We start from the raw sequence: 17,154 nt of genomic DNA on the forward strand, positions 1-17,154 counted from the left end.
AGGGGAGGAAGATGATGATCAAGAGGATTGGAACTTTGATAACGACAATGATTAACTTAGGTTTATATTTCATTGATTTTCATATATTGTTATGTTTTTCTTTTATTCATAAAAGGTTTTATTTTATCTTGTGTTATCTTAAACTTTAACTAATGTGTGAGACAGATGCCTAGGACACGAGGCACAACTGAGATTTCTCGAGGCCAGCGAGCTATGGCAAGAGCTCGAGAGATTAGATTATTACCTGGTCATCTTGCTATAGAGCTTGGTCATGTGCAAAATTCTACCCCCACATCTATTGGTACCTTTCCATCTATTGTTAAGTCATCCACATCAAGAAATAACAGGACTAACACACCTTCATCGACCCATAAGACCCAAAGCACTAGCTCAACACCTTCAATAACTCATCAGGCCACCTGTACTAGTGGTGTTGTACATTTTACCCCTTCATTATTGCAATTACCTAGCCCTACGCCACCACCCCACACTGTCATAGTTCAGCCAACCCCTACTCCATCACCTTATGTCACCCACCCTCTACTCGATCAGTCTACTACTATTCTTCCACCTCACACTCCCATAATTGATCCCACCCCTATTCCATCATCCTATGCCACCCAACCTCCACTAGTTCAACCTACTCCTCCACCCCATACTCCCATAATTCAGGCCACCCCTACTTCATCATCTTATGCCACCTAACCCCCACTAGTTCATCTTGTCGATATTCCTCGAGCAGAGGATCCTCATAATGTTGAGGGAGATGAGGATATAGAGGTAGAGGCTCATATAGGGAAAGAGCACATCCAAATTGAGGAGATAGTGGAATGTTATAGTGATGGTAGGATCATCATCTGACCTATGGCAAATGGGTATGTTTAATAGCAATTTGATTTTTAATGTTTATGCCTTTTATGGTTTTATTCATGAACTTAATGCTTAACATTAGATTTGAATATTTTACAGATGGATCCCTAATACTCACCCTATTGCAGCAATTGGTCATGCAATTAAGTCACAATTTAGGGGTCCTTATCATTGTTATGATGTTGTTCTAGAGGATGTGCAAGTCAAATGGTGGACAGAGTTCACGGTGACTATATGTTAATTTTTTTTATGTATTTAAATATTTATTAATATATTTTGATGAAATTGATACTTATTTTCTTTATTTGTTTTAGGCAAGAATTACTTGGGCACCACATCACGAATGGGAGATTAGAAAGGTGTATGGAAAGAAAGTCAAAAAACTCCTTCGTGATATGCTTACCAAAGCAAGGTGTAAAGCGGTTAGGCCACATTGGATAGGAGAACAAGCTTGGGATGATCTTCTTAAGTATTGGGACAACAACAAATTCGAAGAAAAATCTACCCGAAATAAAAATAATCGGGCTTCTACTAGAGGTGGAGCATTGCACACAACGGGACGTAAGTCTCATCTTGAGGTTACGTTAGGCCTAGTAAGTATTGTTCATGACTTGTGTAAATTCCCATATATAATGACATTATATAAAATATTGCTTATATTTATTTACATTTCTTAAAGGAGCGTAAATATGGTCGACCTCTAGATCCGGACGAGCTATTTGTGGCCACTCACACAAAGAAAACTGGTAGCTGGGTTGATGACCGTGCTCGTGATACATATGTACCTTATACAAAAAATAATTTCATTACAATTTCAATTTTTAAACTTACATATTTCTAATGTCTGACATGCATTATAATTGACTAGGAAAAATATCACGAGTGGTTGAGAGTGATTCAGTTGGAGGGTGTTGAGGGGTCTAACAGTCAATTACCTGTAAATGGGGTGAAAAAGATTCAGTGTTGGAAGGAAGCAGCAGGAGGCAAGAGTAGGGGTCGATGTTATGCCACGAGAGATCTAGCTTCTAACATACGTCATGGTGTGTCCTCTCTTACACAGGTCACTTTATTTGTTCAGGCTACCAGTCATACACATCACCATTCTACTGAGATAGAGGCATTACGCCAAGAGGTTCAACATGCAACTGAGCGAGCTGATGCAGCAACTGCACGAGCTGATGCAGCGACTACATGAGCTAATGCTGTAAATGAGAAGTATGCAAAATTAGAGGAGAAAATGAAATTGATGCAGTAATAGTTATAGTTGGTGCTGGACCGTCAATCTGGAGGCGGTTCAACTGGTACTAGTCGGTTACATCCTCATTATGATGAGGAATTTGATCAGCAGCCACTGGATGAGGAGGTTCCCCTATGTCGACGCCGTCGCCGTTCTTAAATACTAGCATTTTAGGAACTTAAGTACTTGGTGCTTTTTTTTGTCATGTGCACTTAAGTACTTGGTGCTTTTTTTTGTCATGTGCACTTTTTGTACACATATCTACCTATTTTTTGCTATATTGATATGTATGTTTAAACATAATGATGATCACTATATATGTTTGGTTGAATGGTTTTCTTATTGTATTCTTATTTTCACTATTTAATTTATGATAATTATTAGGTTTTAACATATTGTTGTGAACTAATTGGCATCAAATAGGTTTGGATCATCCTTGTCCTAAGATATTTATGTAATGATAATGGTAGTAAAAACTGCAAACTCATATTTTTCATTTATGCTTGTAGGTCTTGGGCCTACTGTTAATGTTGCCAAACCAAAACTTGGTTCTTCTGCTGCCATCTTTGGACTTGGAGCTATTGGCCTTCTTGTATGTGACCCTTATGCCTTTGTTTGTTTGTGTTTGAGAGTGACAATTGTAATTTTTATACAACTGATAAATGGCCAATGTTAACTCTTGCTCGTATCATGATGTTTGATCTAAATAGTAGGTTGTTGAAGAGGCAATGATTTATACTGCATGAATAATTATTGGGTTTGATTTAGTTTCCATTGGAAAATCTTGGACTCAGTTGTTGAAGGTGAGTTATGAGCATCTTTTAATTCATCACTTTCCACCTCATACAATAGTGATGCCTTTGCTTGTCTGCATGTCTAAAAATGATGAAGTCGTGTTCCTAGTAAACTATTGGAGTTCCAAAGTTGTTCTCTATAATAGGAGATATAATAGAATAGACCATACTGAACATTTCAGGGGTTGGCGATTCTCTTGTTATTATTTTGAAAGTTTAGTTTTGCTAAATTAAGTTATCCTTTTCTTATATGAATTTATCTTAAATAATTAGCTTAGAGGTTTTAGAGGCACCTTTGCCATTTTATATATTCATATATGGAAAGGTTAGATAGCATGAATAATTTTGGTATTGCTTTGTTAGATGACTCTATTGGCTATTACTCCTAATTTTATTAGCTTTCATTTTTTTCTTCTCATCATAACCAATGCAATGCAAATAAAACTCTTTTTTTTTTCAGAAGTCTTGCCTAGCTAGTATACCTGAAATTTGTAGTCTTTCAATTATGAGTTAGCTGATTCACTTGCGTACAAGATTGGTTTTTAATACAATGTTGCGTATCAAATTCATTAGAAGATAACATTAAACATTTGTTTGTCATTCTTCCTTTCTAACTCTTTCATTCTCTCGTACAAATTAATACTTCATCCTATATGCCTTATACATAGTTATTAATATAAAAAAAATAGTAAAATTTAGTCGCATAACCATACATAAGATCTTATAGTTATTATTTGATCTTGTCATCCCTGTCCTGAAATATTTATGTAATGATAATGGTAATAAAAACTGCAAACTCATATTTTTCATTTAAGATTGTAGGCCTTGGGATTACTGCTAATGCTGCCAAACCAAAACTTGGTTCTTCTGCTGCAAGGAAAAACAACTGAAGATAATATCCTGGAAGAGAAATCAAAAGTTGATTAGTTTAGGTACTTTGAGAAATCAGAAGTTGATCAGTTTTGGTACTTTAATTTCATGTAGCTAAAAGTAATGTTTAGAATGCTACGCACTCAAACTAAATGTGTAAGCTTTAGCTTAAGGGTGGCTGTTAGAATATATGGAAATGTCCAATATATATTCATATATGAGTAATGTAAATATTCTATCTTCCCCTATATCTAAAACAATTTCAACATGAAGTGATACACATGTTTTACACCTGATTTGGTTGTTTCCTTTGGTGTTGGTTGAAGATAAAACTCTGTAGTGTCTTGTTTATATTTTATTTCATCCAAAGCAAATGGTTAGCTTTCTTTTGTTACTAAATCAACTTATCTGCAAGTTCAATACTTCAGTGCACGACATTTTGGAGGAAATATTTCTAGCTGTTGCTGAGCGGATATTCAGTGTTATTCCTAGAAATGGATTACCTTCTGGTCCTGATGCAATCACTGAGGTACGAAAATATTGATGCAGTTTCCTAATGAATAGCTGGGATATATTTTTCCTTTTATTTTAATTTACTTGCTTTAAGTTACTTTTGTTATATGGTTGTTTTTATGATTTGATTATTGTTCATCCAATTTTAATAAGTTGGTGAGACAGTTTGTGCTTGTGCAATGTTCTGTGATAATAATTGTTTCTTGTTAGTTTTATTGTCAAATGTCCACTTTTCATTTTTTTTTTCATTTTTTATTTTGTACTGGTTATGGGGCCATAAAATAACAAATCTGATGGATCTTAGATTTAGGGAACGATGACACTACATTTGCTTATAACACTGCTTATTTATTCTGGTACATAGAAGTTGTATTGTGGCATATAAACTGAATGTTTTTCTTAGTTCATAGCTATATGTCGTTTCAAACATGAGAATAATTCTTCAAAACTTGCATTCATATACTATAACGATCTTAAAAATAATGTTCTAAGATGGAAAAGAATTAGCTTACGTACAGATCAATAAATGTAATAGGTTTGAATCATGCTGGTGTAATTCCTTATTTTGTATATTATACCTCACTATATTCAAACACAGAAAATAGTTGCACTGTGATGCTCACGGGTTGTTGATGTGCATTGGCTGATACTAAAGAATGATCAGCCAAACACAACAAAGGTTAACATTAAATTTAAAAAAAAAACAATTGGTATTGCGTCGGCCAAGCCCTTATTAAGCTGACTCTAAAATTAAAAAATACACTACTCATAGCGTCAGCCAAGCCTTTATTAGGCTGACTCTAAAACAAACAAAAAAAATTAGTGTCGGCTAAGCCCACAAAAACCATATTCTACAAATTTAACCAACTCACATAACTAACTTTAAGCGTCAACTTAGCGGACAATAAAATAATAATAATAAATAAATAATTATGTTAGAGTCGGCTTTATTAACACTAAAAATATGCATTTTAAAAAAAATATTATTTACTGTCGACAATGCTGACACTAACTAATTTTAATTTTAAAAATATTGTAATTTATTGTCTCTATGGCTGACGCTAAACAAAATTTATTTAATGTTTAAAAGCAACGCGACATATTTTAACGATAACTAAGAGTTGGTTTAGCCGTCTCTATGAGATGTCCGTTTGTCAGGCCGACACAATATATTTAGTGTCAACAAATTTAGTAAAGGCCATTATGTTGACGCAGAGCCAATGCTAATTAGACGATAGAGTCGGATTTTTTAAGTTAGAGTCGGTTAAAAGCCAACACTAATAACCCACATTCTTGTAGTGTGCGGGATTTCTTGGTCTCTGACTAGTTATTGTTGTGGTTATTGGTTACCAAATTAACTTTGTCTTGCTTATAATATTTCTTTTCTTTCCTTTATTCTTTTTTTTTCCTACTGAATTTCGGTGTGAATGTTTATTTGCATTATTCCTTCAAAGTATATGAATGTTTTACCCTTTTTTTTGTCAACTTTAATTGTTGCTTTCAATGAAAATATCTTTTAAAGAAGGGGTATCTAGGGCTGAATTTGTAAAGAAACTACATGAGAAGGTTAAAACACATATACAACAACAAAATGAGAAAACTGCTTTAGAAAGAAGCATAGGTAAGAAAAATCTCATTTTTGAGGAAGGAGATTGGGTTTAGCTTCATTTGAGAAAGGAAAGATTTCCTTCTCAAAGGAAGTCTAAAATCAATCCAAGAGAAGATGGTCCCTTTCAAGTCCTCCAAAGAGTCAATGATAATGCTTACAGGTTAGATCTTTCTAGTGATTATGGAGTAAGTAACACTTTTAATGTTAGTAATCTTATTCCTTTTGCAGGTTATGATGAGGAAGATGACCCTGCAGATTTGAGGACAAATCCTTCTCAAGAGGGAGGGGATGATAGACCATGGGCCAAGGGGCCAATCACTAGAGCTATGGCTAGGAGCATTCAAGAAGAGATGGACCTCTTGAAGACTAGTGGGCTTCTGAAGCCCAAGGTATTCTTCACTTGGACTACTCTATCATGAAGAGAAGGCCTAGTTCTACTTGTGTATATTTTGTACATAGTTCTCTTGTATAGGTTATTTTTGCCTTTGTATTTGTAAGGCACTTTACTTGCTTTTATTAGTCATTGTATATTGGTTTTAGGGTGGGTTACTTGGAGAGTTTAACTCCATTTAACCTCCCTTGTTGATACATTCATTTTCTGTTTTTCAGTAGGGAAAAAGGGGTGACATTTAGCAATGCTTGAGGGTGTGATTAGAAATTGGGCCAGAGTTGGGCTAGGCAAAATTTTACATATTAGACTCATTTTGCTCCTAATTTTTCATAGATTGAATTTAGCTAGGTCTCATCATCATATGATGAACCTAACTAAACCAAATCAACATTTTTAAAATAAATCAAGTGAGCAAAATGTAGTCATGGCCGCCTAGCTCATTCCTTCACTACTTGGCCGGATTTTTGAGTCATTCTCTTCAAGTTTAGAAACTTGCTCTCCAGGTTTCTAAACCTAGGGTGGTTAGGCCGACATTACCATGGTTCCAAGTGAACCATGGTCAAGCTTAGCTTGCTCTCCAATTTTTAGAAACCTTGGACGGTTAAGCTAAACCTTACCATGGTTCCTAGTGAACCATGGTTAAGGTTAGCTTGCTCTCTAAGCTACCTATCCCTATATATTTGTAAACCTCACCTATTCTCTCATTTTTGATGAATGAATTCAGAAAATTTCCTTAGAATTATCTCTTCTCTTAAGTCACAAAACTGTGGAGACAATTCTCTCTAGGTTTCTCTCAAAGGAACTTCAACATTTGAGCAAGGTTCCTTAAGCTTCTCCATCTTCAAGGAGTGGCCGAACCCCCTCCATTGTTCAACCTCCATTGGAGCTTCTTCAATGGAGTTTTCCCTCTCATTCACGTGTTCAACCTCAAGAGTAAAAGGTCTTGGACGGTTCAACTTGAAGAACATCAACCTTTCTCCAAGTAGTTCCATCAATAACGTGGCATCATCTTGAGTTGAGTGAGTGACTTGTGTTAGGAACACATTCAAGTGCTCCTCGGGGTCGGTTGATCCGTCATATTTATCAATGGGTAAGCTCTTCTAGTGGTCAAGTTGGGTGGATTCCATTATTCTCCAGGAGAATGGGTGTTTGAGAGAGTTTCTTGTAGTGTTGTCTTTACCGCTCACCAAAGAGGTGGCAAGTGTCTGGGAAACTTGATTAGTTGGGACATGATAGACCGAATCTTCTAAGGGCGTAGGAGTGGTGGGGATCTAGGTTTTTGTTTAAGCTCTTGAGCTCGACATTTTGACGTCGAAGCTCGGCCATTTCCCTGGCATCAGCCTCTTGCTGCTTGTGTATAATAGCCATCTCTTTGCACAGCAGGCGTAGGTCATCGTTACAGTTCGATGGGTCCTTCATGTTTACTCGGCCCTCCTATTTTATGGGTTCCTGTCGCATCTGGTGCATTCCGTAAGTGTACCGCTCTTGTCCAGGCATGCCGAGATGGTGTTCAATATTAGGGGGCGGCTGGGTTAATGTTGAAGGTCATTTGCGTGTAGCTACCATGTCTTAGTCTCAGTTGATAGAGTTTAAAGGGGTTGAAAAAGACTTTTCAGCCCCACAATGGGTGGCAAATTTTCCTGTATTAGGAGACACACCTTGCTAATCACTTAATTATCACGATCTCGGCTTCAGGCCATGGTCTTCAAGCTTCACTCTATGTAGTCCGAGGTGGTGGAGGTGTGATGTGAATCAAGAAGAAGCAATAATGGACTAGGAATTTAAGTAGTTTGGGACTGAATAATTAATAAGTTCATTATCTTATTTTTAATGTAATTTTCGTTTTATTTTATTTTATTAAATAAATATGATAGGTTGCCTTGCCTTTTAGGTTGCTAAGGGGAAATAAATGCTAGTGGGAATTTATTGCTTAGTTAGTGGGCTAGTGAAGAGTCAATATTAAGTGTTAGTGGGAATTTATGTCATCTTGCCCATCTAAGCTTATAAATAGGAACCATTTGTAAAAGTTTGGGGAGAGAAAATGAATTATTCAGAATTTGGATATTTTTCCAATTGAGAGGATTTTCTCTCTCTAGGTTCTTAGGAACTACTTTTGATTCTTATCCTTGAATTTCCTAATTCAAAGTGGCGAATCTTCCTCAACTTATCAATCTTTAGGGATTGTGGCGTTGTTCTTCCATTTCTTACCTCAATCCATATTTTTTTCTTTTAAATTTCTTAATTATGAGCTTTCCAACCTAGATAGATCCGTAAAACAAATCCATCCCTCTGGGTTCATATCATTTGGTATTCAGAGCTAGGTTGTGGGTACTGTTCACACAACACCGTCCTGGTACTGTTCATCGGTACTGTTCACACACACAGTTCCTGGACTGTTCACGCGCACTGTTCATCGTCACTGTTCCTGGTACTGTTCATCGATACTATTTCACGCGCACTGTTCATCATCACTGTTCACGGTACTGTTCAAATTCCTGTTTTAAATTTTTTTTTCTTTCCTTGTTTCATTTCTTCTTGTTATTGTGTATCCACATATTTCTTTAGTGATTCTCTTTCATTTTGGAACATAAATTCTGCCAAAAAAAAAAGTTTTCTAAAAAAAAAAAAAAAAAAAAAAAATCTGCAGCAAAAGAAGTTAAAAAAAATATATATATATATATATATATATATATATACAAATATATGGCAGTTGTTCTTCCTTAAATTTTGTGCACATTACCTGTTTGATAAAATTCCTAAGTGTCAAGTGTCTTCCTTGTTCGTTGCTACTTGTCCTTTGTGGGTACTACAATTCTATTTTATTCCTTATGATTGCTATCCTTGAAGGTGATTCTTGATTATAGATTATTTGATTCTTGTAAGAACCTTAAGTCAGAGATTGAGTGGAAAAAGGCAAGAGTGAATATTTACACAAAAGCCAAGTTGAGAGTAAACACGAGTGGTACATCTTTGAGTGCAAACACGTGAGAAGAGTGGTAAGGTCCTATTACTTCACATTTTTTTTTGTTTTCGGTTCTTTTAGTTGAACAATGGCAGGAGCGGGAGGTGGTGGTCCTCATTTAGATGGAGCTCAAAGATTGTTACTTGAAGCTATGACTGCACAAATGCAAAGATTGATGACACAAAATAATCAAGAGCTCTATGAGAGGATTGAAGGAATTGAAAATCAACTAAATCAAGATGATGGAGGTCCTAACCGAAATAGGGGAGGTAGAGGCGGCAATGGAGGTCCTAGACAAAACAGACTTGAAGGAGTGAAGTTGAATGTTCCCCCATTCAAAGGTAGGAGTGATCCAGATGCCTATCTAGAGTGGGAGATGAAGATTGAACATGTGTTTTCATGCAATGACTATACTGAAGCACAAAAGGTCAAGTTGGCTGCAGCTGAATTCTCAGACTATGCCCTCATTTGGTGGAACAAATATCAAAAGGAAATGCAAAGAGATGAGGAACGGGAAATAGATACATGGGCTGAAATGAGGAGAGTCATGAGGAAGAGATACGTGCCAACCAGTTATAGTAGAACTTTGCGTTTAAAACTTCAAAAATTAACTCAAGGTAGCATGACTGTTGAAGAATACTATAAGGAGATGGAGATGGCATTGATGAGAGCCTGCATAGAGGAAGAAAATGAAGCAACAATGGTTCGTTTTCTGAATGGCCTAAACACTGATATTAGGGATGTTGTGGAATTGCAGGAATATGTGGAGATGGAAGATTTGTTGCACAAGGCTGTACAGGTTGAACAACAACTCAAGAGGAAAGGTATAGCAAGGAAGAATTCTTCCAGTTCTTATAATCCAAACTGGAGGGATAGATTTAAGAAGGAAGGAGGAAATTCATCTAGTTCAGCAGTGACTCCTCCACAAGGGAAATCACCAACAAATCCAAATACATCTGTCTTTCCTACTGGAACTAGAAACATCAAATGCTTCAAATGCTTGGGAAGAGGACATATTGCTTCTGAATGCCCAACTAGGAGGATCATGATCATGAAGGAGGATGGGCAAATCACTAGTGAATCTGAACCTGATGAAGAAGAAGTGGAGAAAGAAGAGGAAGCATTGCAGGGTGATATACTAATGGTAAGGAGGTTGTTGGGAAGTCAGATACAACCACTTGAGCAAACCCAAAGAGAAAATATTTTCCACACTAGATGTTCCATCAAAGGTAAATTATGCTCTTTAATAGTTGATGGTGGAAGTTGTACTAATGTGGCTAGTTCCAGATTAGTATCTAAGTTAAATTTGGGAACCAAACCACATCCTAGGCCATACAAACTTCAATGGCTTAGTGAAGATGGAGAGATGAAAGTAACTCAGCAGGTTGAGGTGTGCTTCTCAATTGGAAGGTATAATGATAAGGTGTTGTGTGATGTGGTTCCAATGGAGGCAACTCATCTCCTCCTAGGGAGGCCATGGCAGTATGACACAAAAGCACTACATGATGGATTCACCAACAAAATTTCTTTCATGCACAATGACCAGAAAATTATTCTCAAACCATTATCTCCTAGAGATGTGTGTGAGGATCAAATAAAAATGAGAGAAAAAATAATGCAAGAGAAAAGAGAGAAGAGTGAAACACCTATCAAAAGTAGAAAGAAGAAGAGTGAAACACTTGAGGGAAAGAGTGAAACACTTGAGGGAAAGAGTGAAACACTTGGGAGAAAAATGAGTTGTTTAGCAAAAGAAAGTGAGGTGAAAAAGATGTTTCTTGCTCACAAACCACTTTACTTGATGTACTGCAAAAATAATATTTTTGTTGCTGACAATTCAAATAAAATTGCTATTCCTCCTAGTGTTGAATTTATTTTGCAGGAATATAAAGATGTGTTTCCGAAGGAGTTACCAAAGGGACTACCACCTTTGAGGGGAATTGAACACCATATTGATCTCATTCCAGGAGTGTCATTGCCCAACCGACCAGCATATAGAAGTAATCCCCAAGAGACCAAAGAGATCCAAAGGCAAGTCGAAGAATTGATGAGCAAAGGATGGGTACAAGAAAGCATGAGCCCATGTGCAGTTCCAGTCATTTTAGTCCCTAAGAAGGATGGAACATGGAGGATGTGCACTGATTGTAGAGCCATCAACAACATCACAGTTAAGTATAGGCATCCTATTCCTAGGTTAGATGACTTATTGGATGAATTGCATGGTGCCTGTATTTTTTCAAAAATTGACTTGAAAAGTGGGTACCATCAAATTAGGATTAGGGAAGGGGATGAATGGAAAACTGCCTTTAAAACTAAGTATGGTTTGTATGAGTGGCTAGTGATGCCCTTTGGGTTAACTAATGCCCCAAGCACTTTTATGAGATTGATGAACCATGTCTTAAAGGAATTTTTAGGCAAATGTGTTGTGGTATACTTTGATGATATTCTGATATATAGCACTAACTTTGATTTGCATGTTGAACATTTAAGTGCTGTCATGAATGTGCTCAGAAAGGAAAAATTGTTTGCTAATATTGAAAAATGTACCTTTTGCACTGATCATGTTGTGTTTTTGGGATTTGTTGTGAGTTCTAAAGGGGTACAAGTTGATGAGGAAAAGATTAGAGCCATCCAAGAGTGGCCCATTTACTAGAGACCCAACAATCGACTCAACACATGGAGGAGGCTAGACTTATTACATGCATAGCTTGCTTGGGAAGCTAGGAGGCCAACTGGAAGATTTCGTTTTTATTTTATTATTATTATCTTTTTATGTCTTAAGTTTTAAAGTTGTGTTAGTTTTGTTTTGTAAAAGGCAGTATTAAAAATAAAAATAATAAACTACTACATTTCAGGATTTGAACCCAAGACCTTAAGCTTATAATGCCTTCATCAAACCACTTGGGCATATTAGCTTCTGTTGGGATATTAATATTTTAATTTTCTTTATTTACTTCCAAATGAGGCAAACTCAAACAAAAGTTGTATTAAACATTTTGAGAATTGAGAAAAGGACAGATTATTCAGATTACAAATTTTTGTGAGTTTTAGCTCTGCTAGGGTTTTTCCTTGCATCATTTGATCTTATCAAGAATTCTCCAATTCTTGTGGCGATCTTTCTTGGCTTATCAAATAATCATATTTGTGGCGCCTTCCTTATAATCGATTAATTCACATCATTGATATGAACCCAGAGGGATGGATTCGTTTTACGGATCTATCTAGGTTGGAAAGCTCATAATTAAGAAATTTAAAAGAAAAAAATATGGATTGAGGTAAGAAATGGAAGAACAACGCCACAATCCCTAAAGATTGATAAGTTGAGGAAGATTCGCCACTTTGAATTAGGAAATTCAAGGATAAGAATCAAAAGTAGTTCCTAAGAACCTAGAGAGAGAAAATCCTCTCAATTGGAAAAATATCCAAATTCTGAATAATTCATTTTCTCTCCCCAAACTTTTACAAATGGTTCCTATTTATAAGCTTAGATGGGCAAGATGACATAAATTCCCACTAACACTTAATATTGACTCTTCACTAGCCCACTAACTAAGCAATAAATTCCCACTAGCATTTATTTCCCCTTAGCAACCTAAAAGGCAAGGCAACCTATCATATTTATTTAATAAAATAAAATAAAACGAAAATTACATTAAAAATAAGATAATGAACTTATTAATTATTCAGTCCCAAACTACTTAAATTCCTAGTCCATTATTGCTTCTTCTTGATTCACATCATACCCTCCTTCTTTGAGAAGATTCGTCCCGAATCTTTAGACTTTATTTATTTCCTAATTTATTTAATTCACTAACTACTGCCGAAACGTAAATGCTTCCTCCTGGGTCGAAGACATCTCGCTTGTATCCATCTCTAGCTTCACCTGTTGGTAAGTTATTAATCATCAATGAAACAAATAAAACCTCTTCAAACTCATAACCACAAACGTACTCAATGAATAGGAATTGAATCCCATTCAAGTGGCAGCTTTGGAAAATAGTAACTTCAAACAACAAATCAACTCCATTTTCCTGGTGCAAGGTCTCTTGAATTTTATTTTGAAAGGTGGACTGAATGTATAAAGGTGCATTAGGAATGATGTTTACATGCTTCTTCAAACAAGAAAACTTGTCCTCTTGTTCCTGTAATTTTGACACATCAAAAGAAGAAAATGTAATGTTAGAGTTGTCATCTTCCTCTCTATGTATCTCATCTTCTACTCTCCTCTTCTCTTCTCTTTCTTTTTCTATCTTTATTTTCAATTTCAGTTGATCCTCATGTACATCATCGGATGATAGACATATCAACTTAATCCTTCGTCCACCATGCACAAAAGAAATAGAAGGTCGTTCAGGATTTATAATTTTATTATACAACCATGGCCTCCCTAATAACATATGGCATGTCTCCATGGGGGCAATATCACAAAGAACTTCATCTTCATATGTTCCAATAGAGAATTTAATCATTGCTTGTCCATTTGTAGTGGGCAGACATAATTTCTCAACCGCCCTGCTGCTCACGACATTTCTGAAATTAAATTCATCTACTGCAACCAAGAATAGAGAGTCGTCAACCAAACATCTTGTATAGTAAATTTCCATTTCCATTCCAAACCCAGAGCCGAAGCTCTGATACCAAATGATATGAACCCAGAGGGATGGATTCGTTTTACGGATCTATCTAGGTTGGAAAGCTCATAATTAAGAAATTTAAAAGAAAAAAATATGGATTGAGGTAAGAAATGGAAGAACAACGCCACAATCCCTAAAGATTGATAAGTTGAGGAAGATTCGCCACTTTGAATTAGGAAATTCAAGGATAAGAATCAAAAGTAGTTCCTAAGAACCTAGAGAGAGAAAATCCTCTCAATTGGAAAAATATCCAAATTCTGAATAATTCATTTTCTCTCCCCAAACTTTTACAAATGGTTCCTATTTATAAGCTTAGATGGGCAAGATGACATAAATTCCCACTAACACTTAATATTGACTCTTCACTAGCCCACTAACTAAGCAATAAATTCCCACTAGCATTTATTTCCCCTTAGCAACCTAAAAGGCAAGGCAACCTATCATATTTATTTAATAAAATAAAATAAAACGAAAATTACATTAAAAATAAGATAATGAACTTATTAATTATTCAGTCCCAAACTACTTAAATTCCTAGTCCATTATTGCTTCTTCTTGATTCACATCAAGGTGCCTACAAAAGACACTCTGATGCTCAAGTCAATAAGGGATCAATGTATTAAATGCAATAATTGAGTTGAATTACATACCTTATTGGGGTCTATTTGTTAGAAAAGAATGGCTCAATCCAAGAAGGGGGGTGAATTGGATTCTATGACACTTTAAAATTTTTCAGTTTTTAGAATCTTTATTTCAATTTAAACTTTTCTAATACAAATTCTCAAAGAAGTTCCTTAAAAGACTTGCTAATGGGAATGAGTCCTATATGCTTTCTTGATTAATCTTTGATAAAGTTCAAAGTTAAGAACACTTAATATCCAACACTTTGATTCAGATTAAAGCAATGCTGTACATACAAACATATTAATCAAGATTATTCACTTTAACATTCAACCAAGATTTTGCTTAAAGTAAAAGATAAGGGTGAGAGAAGAGTGCACAAGTCTTTTATCCTGGTTCAGCCACTCCACATGTGACCTAGATCTAGTCCTCAATCATAACCTGATCAAGATTTGTTCCACTATCTCAATGAAGAAGTTTTACAAGATAACCACTTTCTTGACCCCATGAAAGCACTTCTTGTAGAAACCCACTACAAGAATTCCTTACCACATGAGACACCTACTCAAGATTTCCCTTACACAATACAAAGAATTAAGGAACGAATTCACCTGGAAGCTGAACACATCAAACTGTGAATTCCAAAAGAAAATCTCAATCTTTCTCTCCCAAGAATGTGATGATGATGATGATGATGATCTTCTTTCAAAGCATTTCAAAAATGTTTTACTTCTTGGTTTCACAAAGAAAACACTCCAAGAAGGTCACAAAGACTTCACAATAACGTTTTTCTTTTTTTGATTGTTAACTCATTCTCTATTTTGAAGTTTCAAAGTGTGAAAACTATTTATAACATTTTCAAAACCAAATAATCGATTATTTTAAAGGATAATCGATTATTTTGTTCTTCATGATTTCTGGAAATTACTCAAGAACAGAATAATCGATTATTTTGCAGGATAATCGATCGATTATTCCAGAGAATGCTTCCTGGGATAATCGATTATTTCACAAATAATCGATTATTACAGCAAGGCTTCCTTTCACCTGTTGCTGGAATAATCGATTACATTTAATGATAATCGATTATTTTGAGTTAGTTTTCAAAAACTCAGTTTTATATCTCAAAATAACTTTCCAAGTATTTAAATCATCATCATACTCACTCTCAGTCAAATTAGATTAACTCATGCACAAAACACACATGCAAAATAAGCTAAACAAATCAATACAACTTATGAACTATCCCTATTACACATAATAGTCATATCTTTTTCTTGACTTATTTTTGACTTGTTGATGTCCTTGGTCGGCTTTGATTCTTAGAATCCACCTTTTGTTATCGTCAAAACTTTCATACTCCAAGTTTGAGTTGATTCACTACTCCATGAATCTCAACACTATTTATACTAGTTGTAGTTGGACGGTAATTAGGGAATAGGCCCTAAAAATTTAGGGGATTAAACTGCATATTAGGTAAATTAATCTCATCTTAATTCATATGACCTGGTTTTTTATCACTGAGCATGCCGACCTTTTGAACCGAGTTGGCCGACCCAGATATTGCCGAGTCGATTGAGTCAGTAGCCTTAGTTGTACCAGAAAACTTAGTGTCCTAGTATAAAAGACATGTGGAGGAAAGTGTACTTGACAGGACCGTCAATCTTGCCAATTTACCATAGTTAGCCAACATGGTTAAAACTCTAATCGAAATCTCCACAACTATACAAAATACTAAAAGAGATATAGAATCTCCCTGCCATACCTTTACCATAGGGGAAGAAGGCATGAGGTTTGCCATTAACTATAATAGACGTCTTAGTAGACTAATACCATAGCAGACACTCAATTAAAAAGAAACAATTAGTAAAACTAAAAGCTTTAAAACATTAATAAGAAAGTTACAATCTAATATATCAAAAGTATTTGGAATGTCAATTTTCAAAGCAATGATACCAAAATAGTTTTTCTTGTCAAGCAAATTGTGGGAGACTACTTGTTGCGGGATTTCTTGGTCTATGACTAGTTATTGTTGTGGTTATTGGTTACCAAATTAATTTTGTCTTGCTTATAATCTTTCTTTTCTTTCCTTTATTCTTTTTTTTCCCACTGAATTTCGGTGTGAATGTTTATTTGCATTATTCCTTCAAAGTATATGAACGTTTTACCCTTTTTTTTTTGTCAACTTTAATTGTTGCTTTCAATGAAAATATCTTTTAAAAGTTTATCATCAATATAGTTTAAGTATATATTAAACATTAATTACTTTTCTCTTTTCTTTACACTAATTAATTATTTTCTTAATACTACTTAAATAATGAATATTTATTTAAAATTTTTGAAGAGTCTGAAATTTAAAAACCTTAACTTGACTTGTAAAAAAAATTCATTGTTCAAGTTTAGCTCATTTTTAATTCATTTATAATTTGATTATTTTTACTTCTTTAAAATTTCTCTTAAATATTTTTATTAACTTTATTAATATAGCATTTGATAATTATCTTAGTACTAGTTAATCAATTACGTACTAATAAAAAAATCTACTTAACATGTTATATGCGCAATTAAAAATTTACAGACTTAAATTTCCCTAATTCATTGAATAAAAAACGTATAACTTATTAACTTCACAAAAATAAAAAGAATCTAAAATAAA

At 35.0% G+C, this 17,154-nt stretch overlaps 2 protein-coding genes across 2 annotated transcripts; both read left to right on the forward strand.

Moving 5' to 3' along the window:
- The first annotated feature begins 864 nt into the window (after positions 1–864).
- On the forward strand, positions 865–2,065 carry LOC109794163 (uncharacterized). The gene is made up of 5 exons (XM_083071870.1): positions 865–875; positions 970–1,096; positions 1,185–1,463; positions 1,550–1,651; positions 1,739–2,065. Exons 1-5 carry the CDS (start codon positions 865–867, stop codon positions 2,063–2,065), a joined length of 846 nt encoding a protein of 281 aa, XP_082927996.1.
- A 2,079-nt stretch (positions 2,066–4,144) lies between these two features.
- On the forward strand, positions 4,145–11,896 carry LOC145956294 (uncharacterized). Its single transcript, XM_083071871.1, has 5 exons — positions 4,145–4,300; positions 9,132–9,246; positions 9,342–10,825; positions 11,126–11,274; positions 11,500–11,896. The coding sequence occupies exons 1-5, from the start codon at positions 4,145–4,147 to the stop codon at positions 11,894–11,896; spliced, it is 2,301 nt and encodes a 766-aa protein (XP_082927997.1).
- The last annotated feature ends 5,258 nt before the right edge of the window (positions 11,897–17,154 follow it).

This window comes from Cajanus cajan, chromosome 3, assembly GCF_000230855.2.
Source record: "Cajanus cajan strain Asha chromosome 3, NIPB_CcT2T_4, whole genome shotgun sequence".
Lineage (NCBI taxonomy): Eukaryota > Viridiplantae > Streptophyta > Magnoliopsida > Fabales > Fabaceae > Cajanus > Cajanus cajan.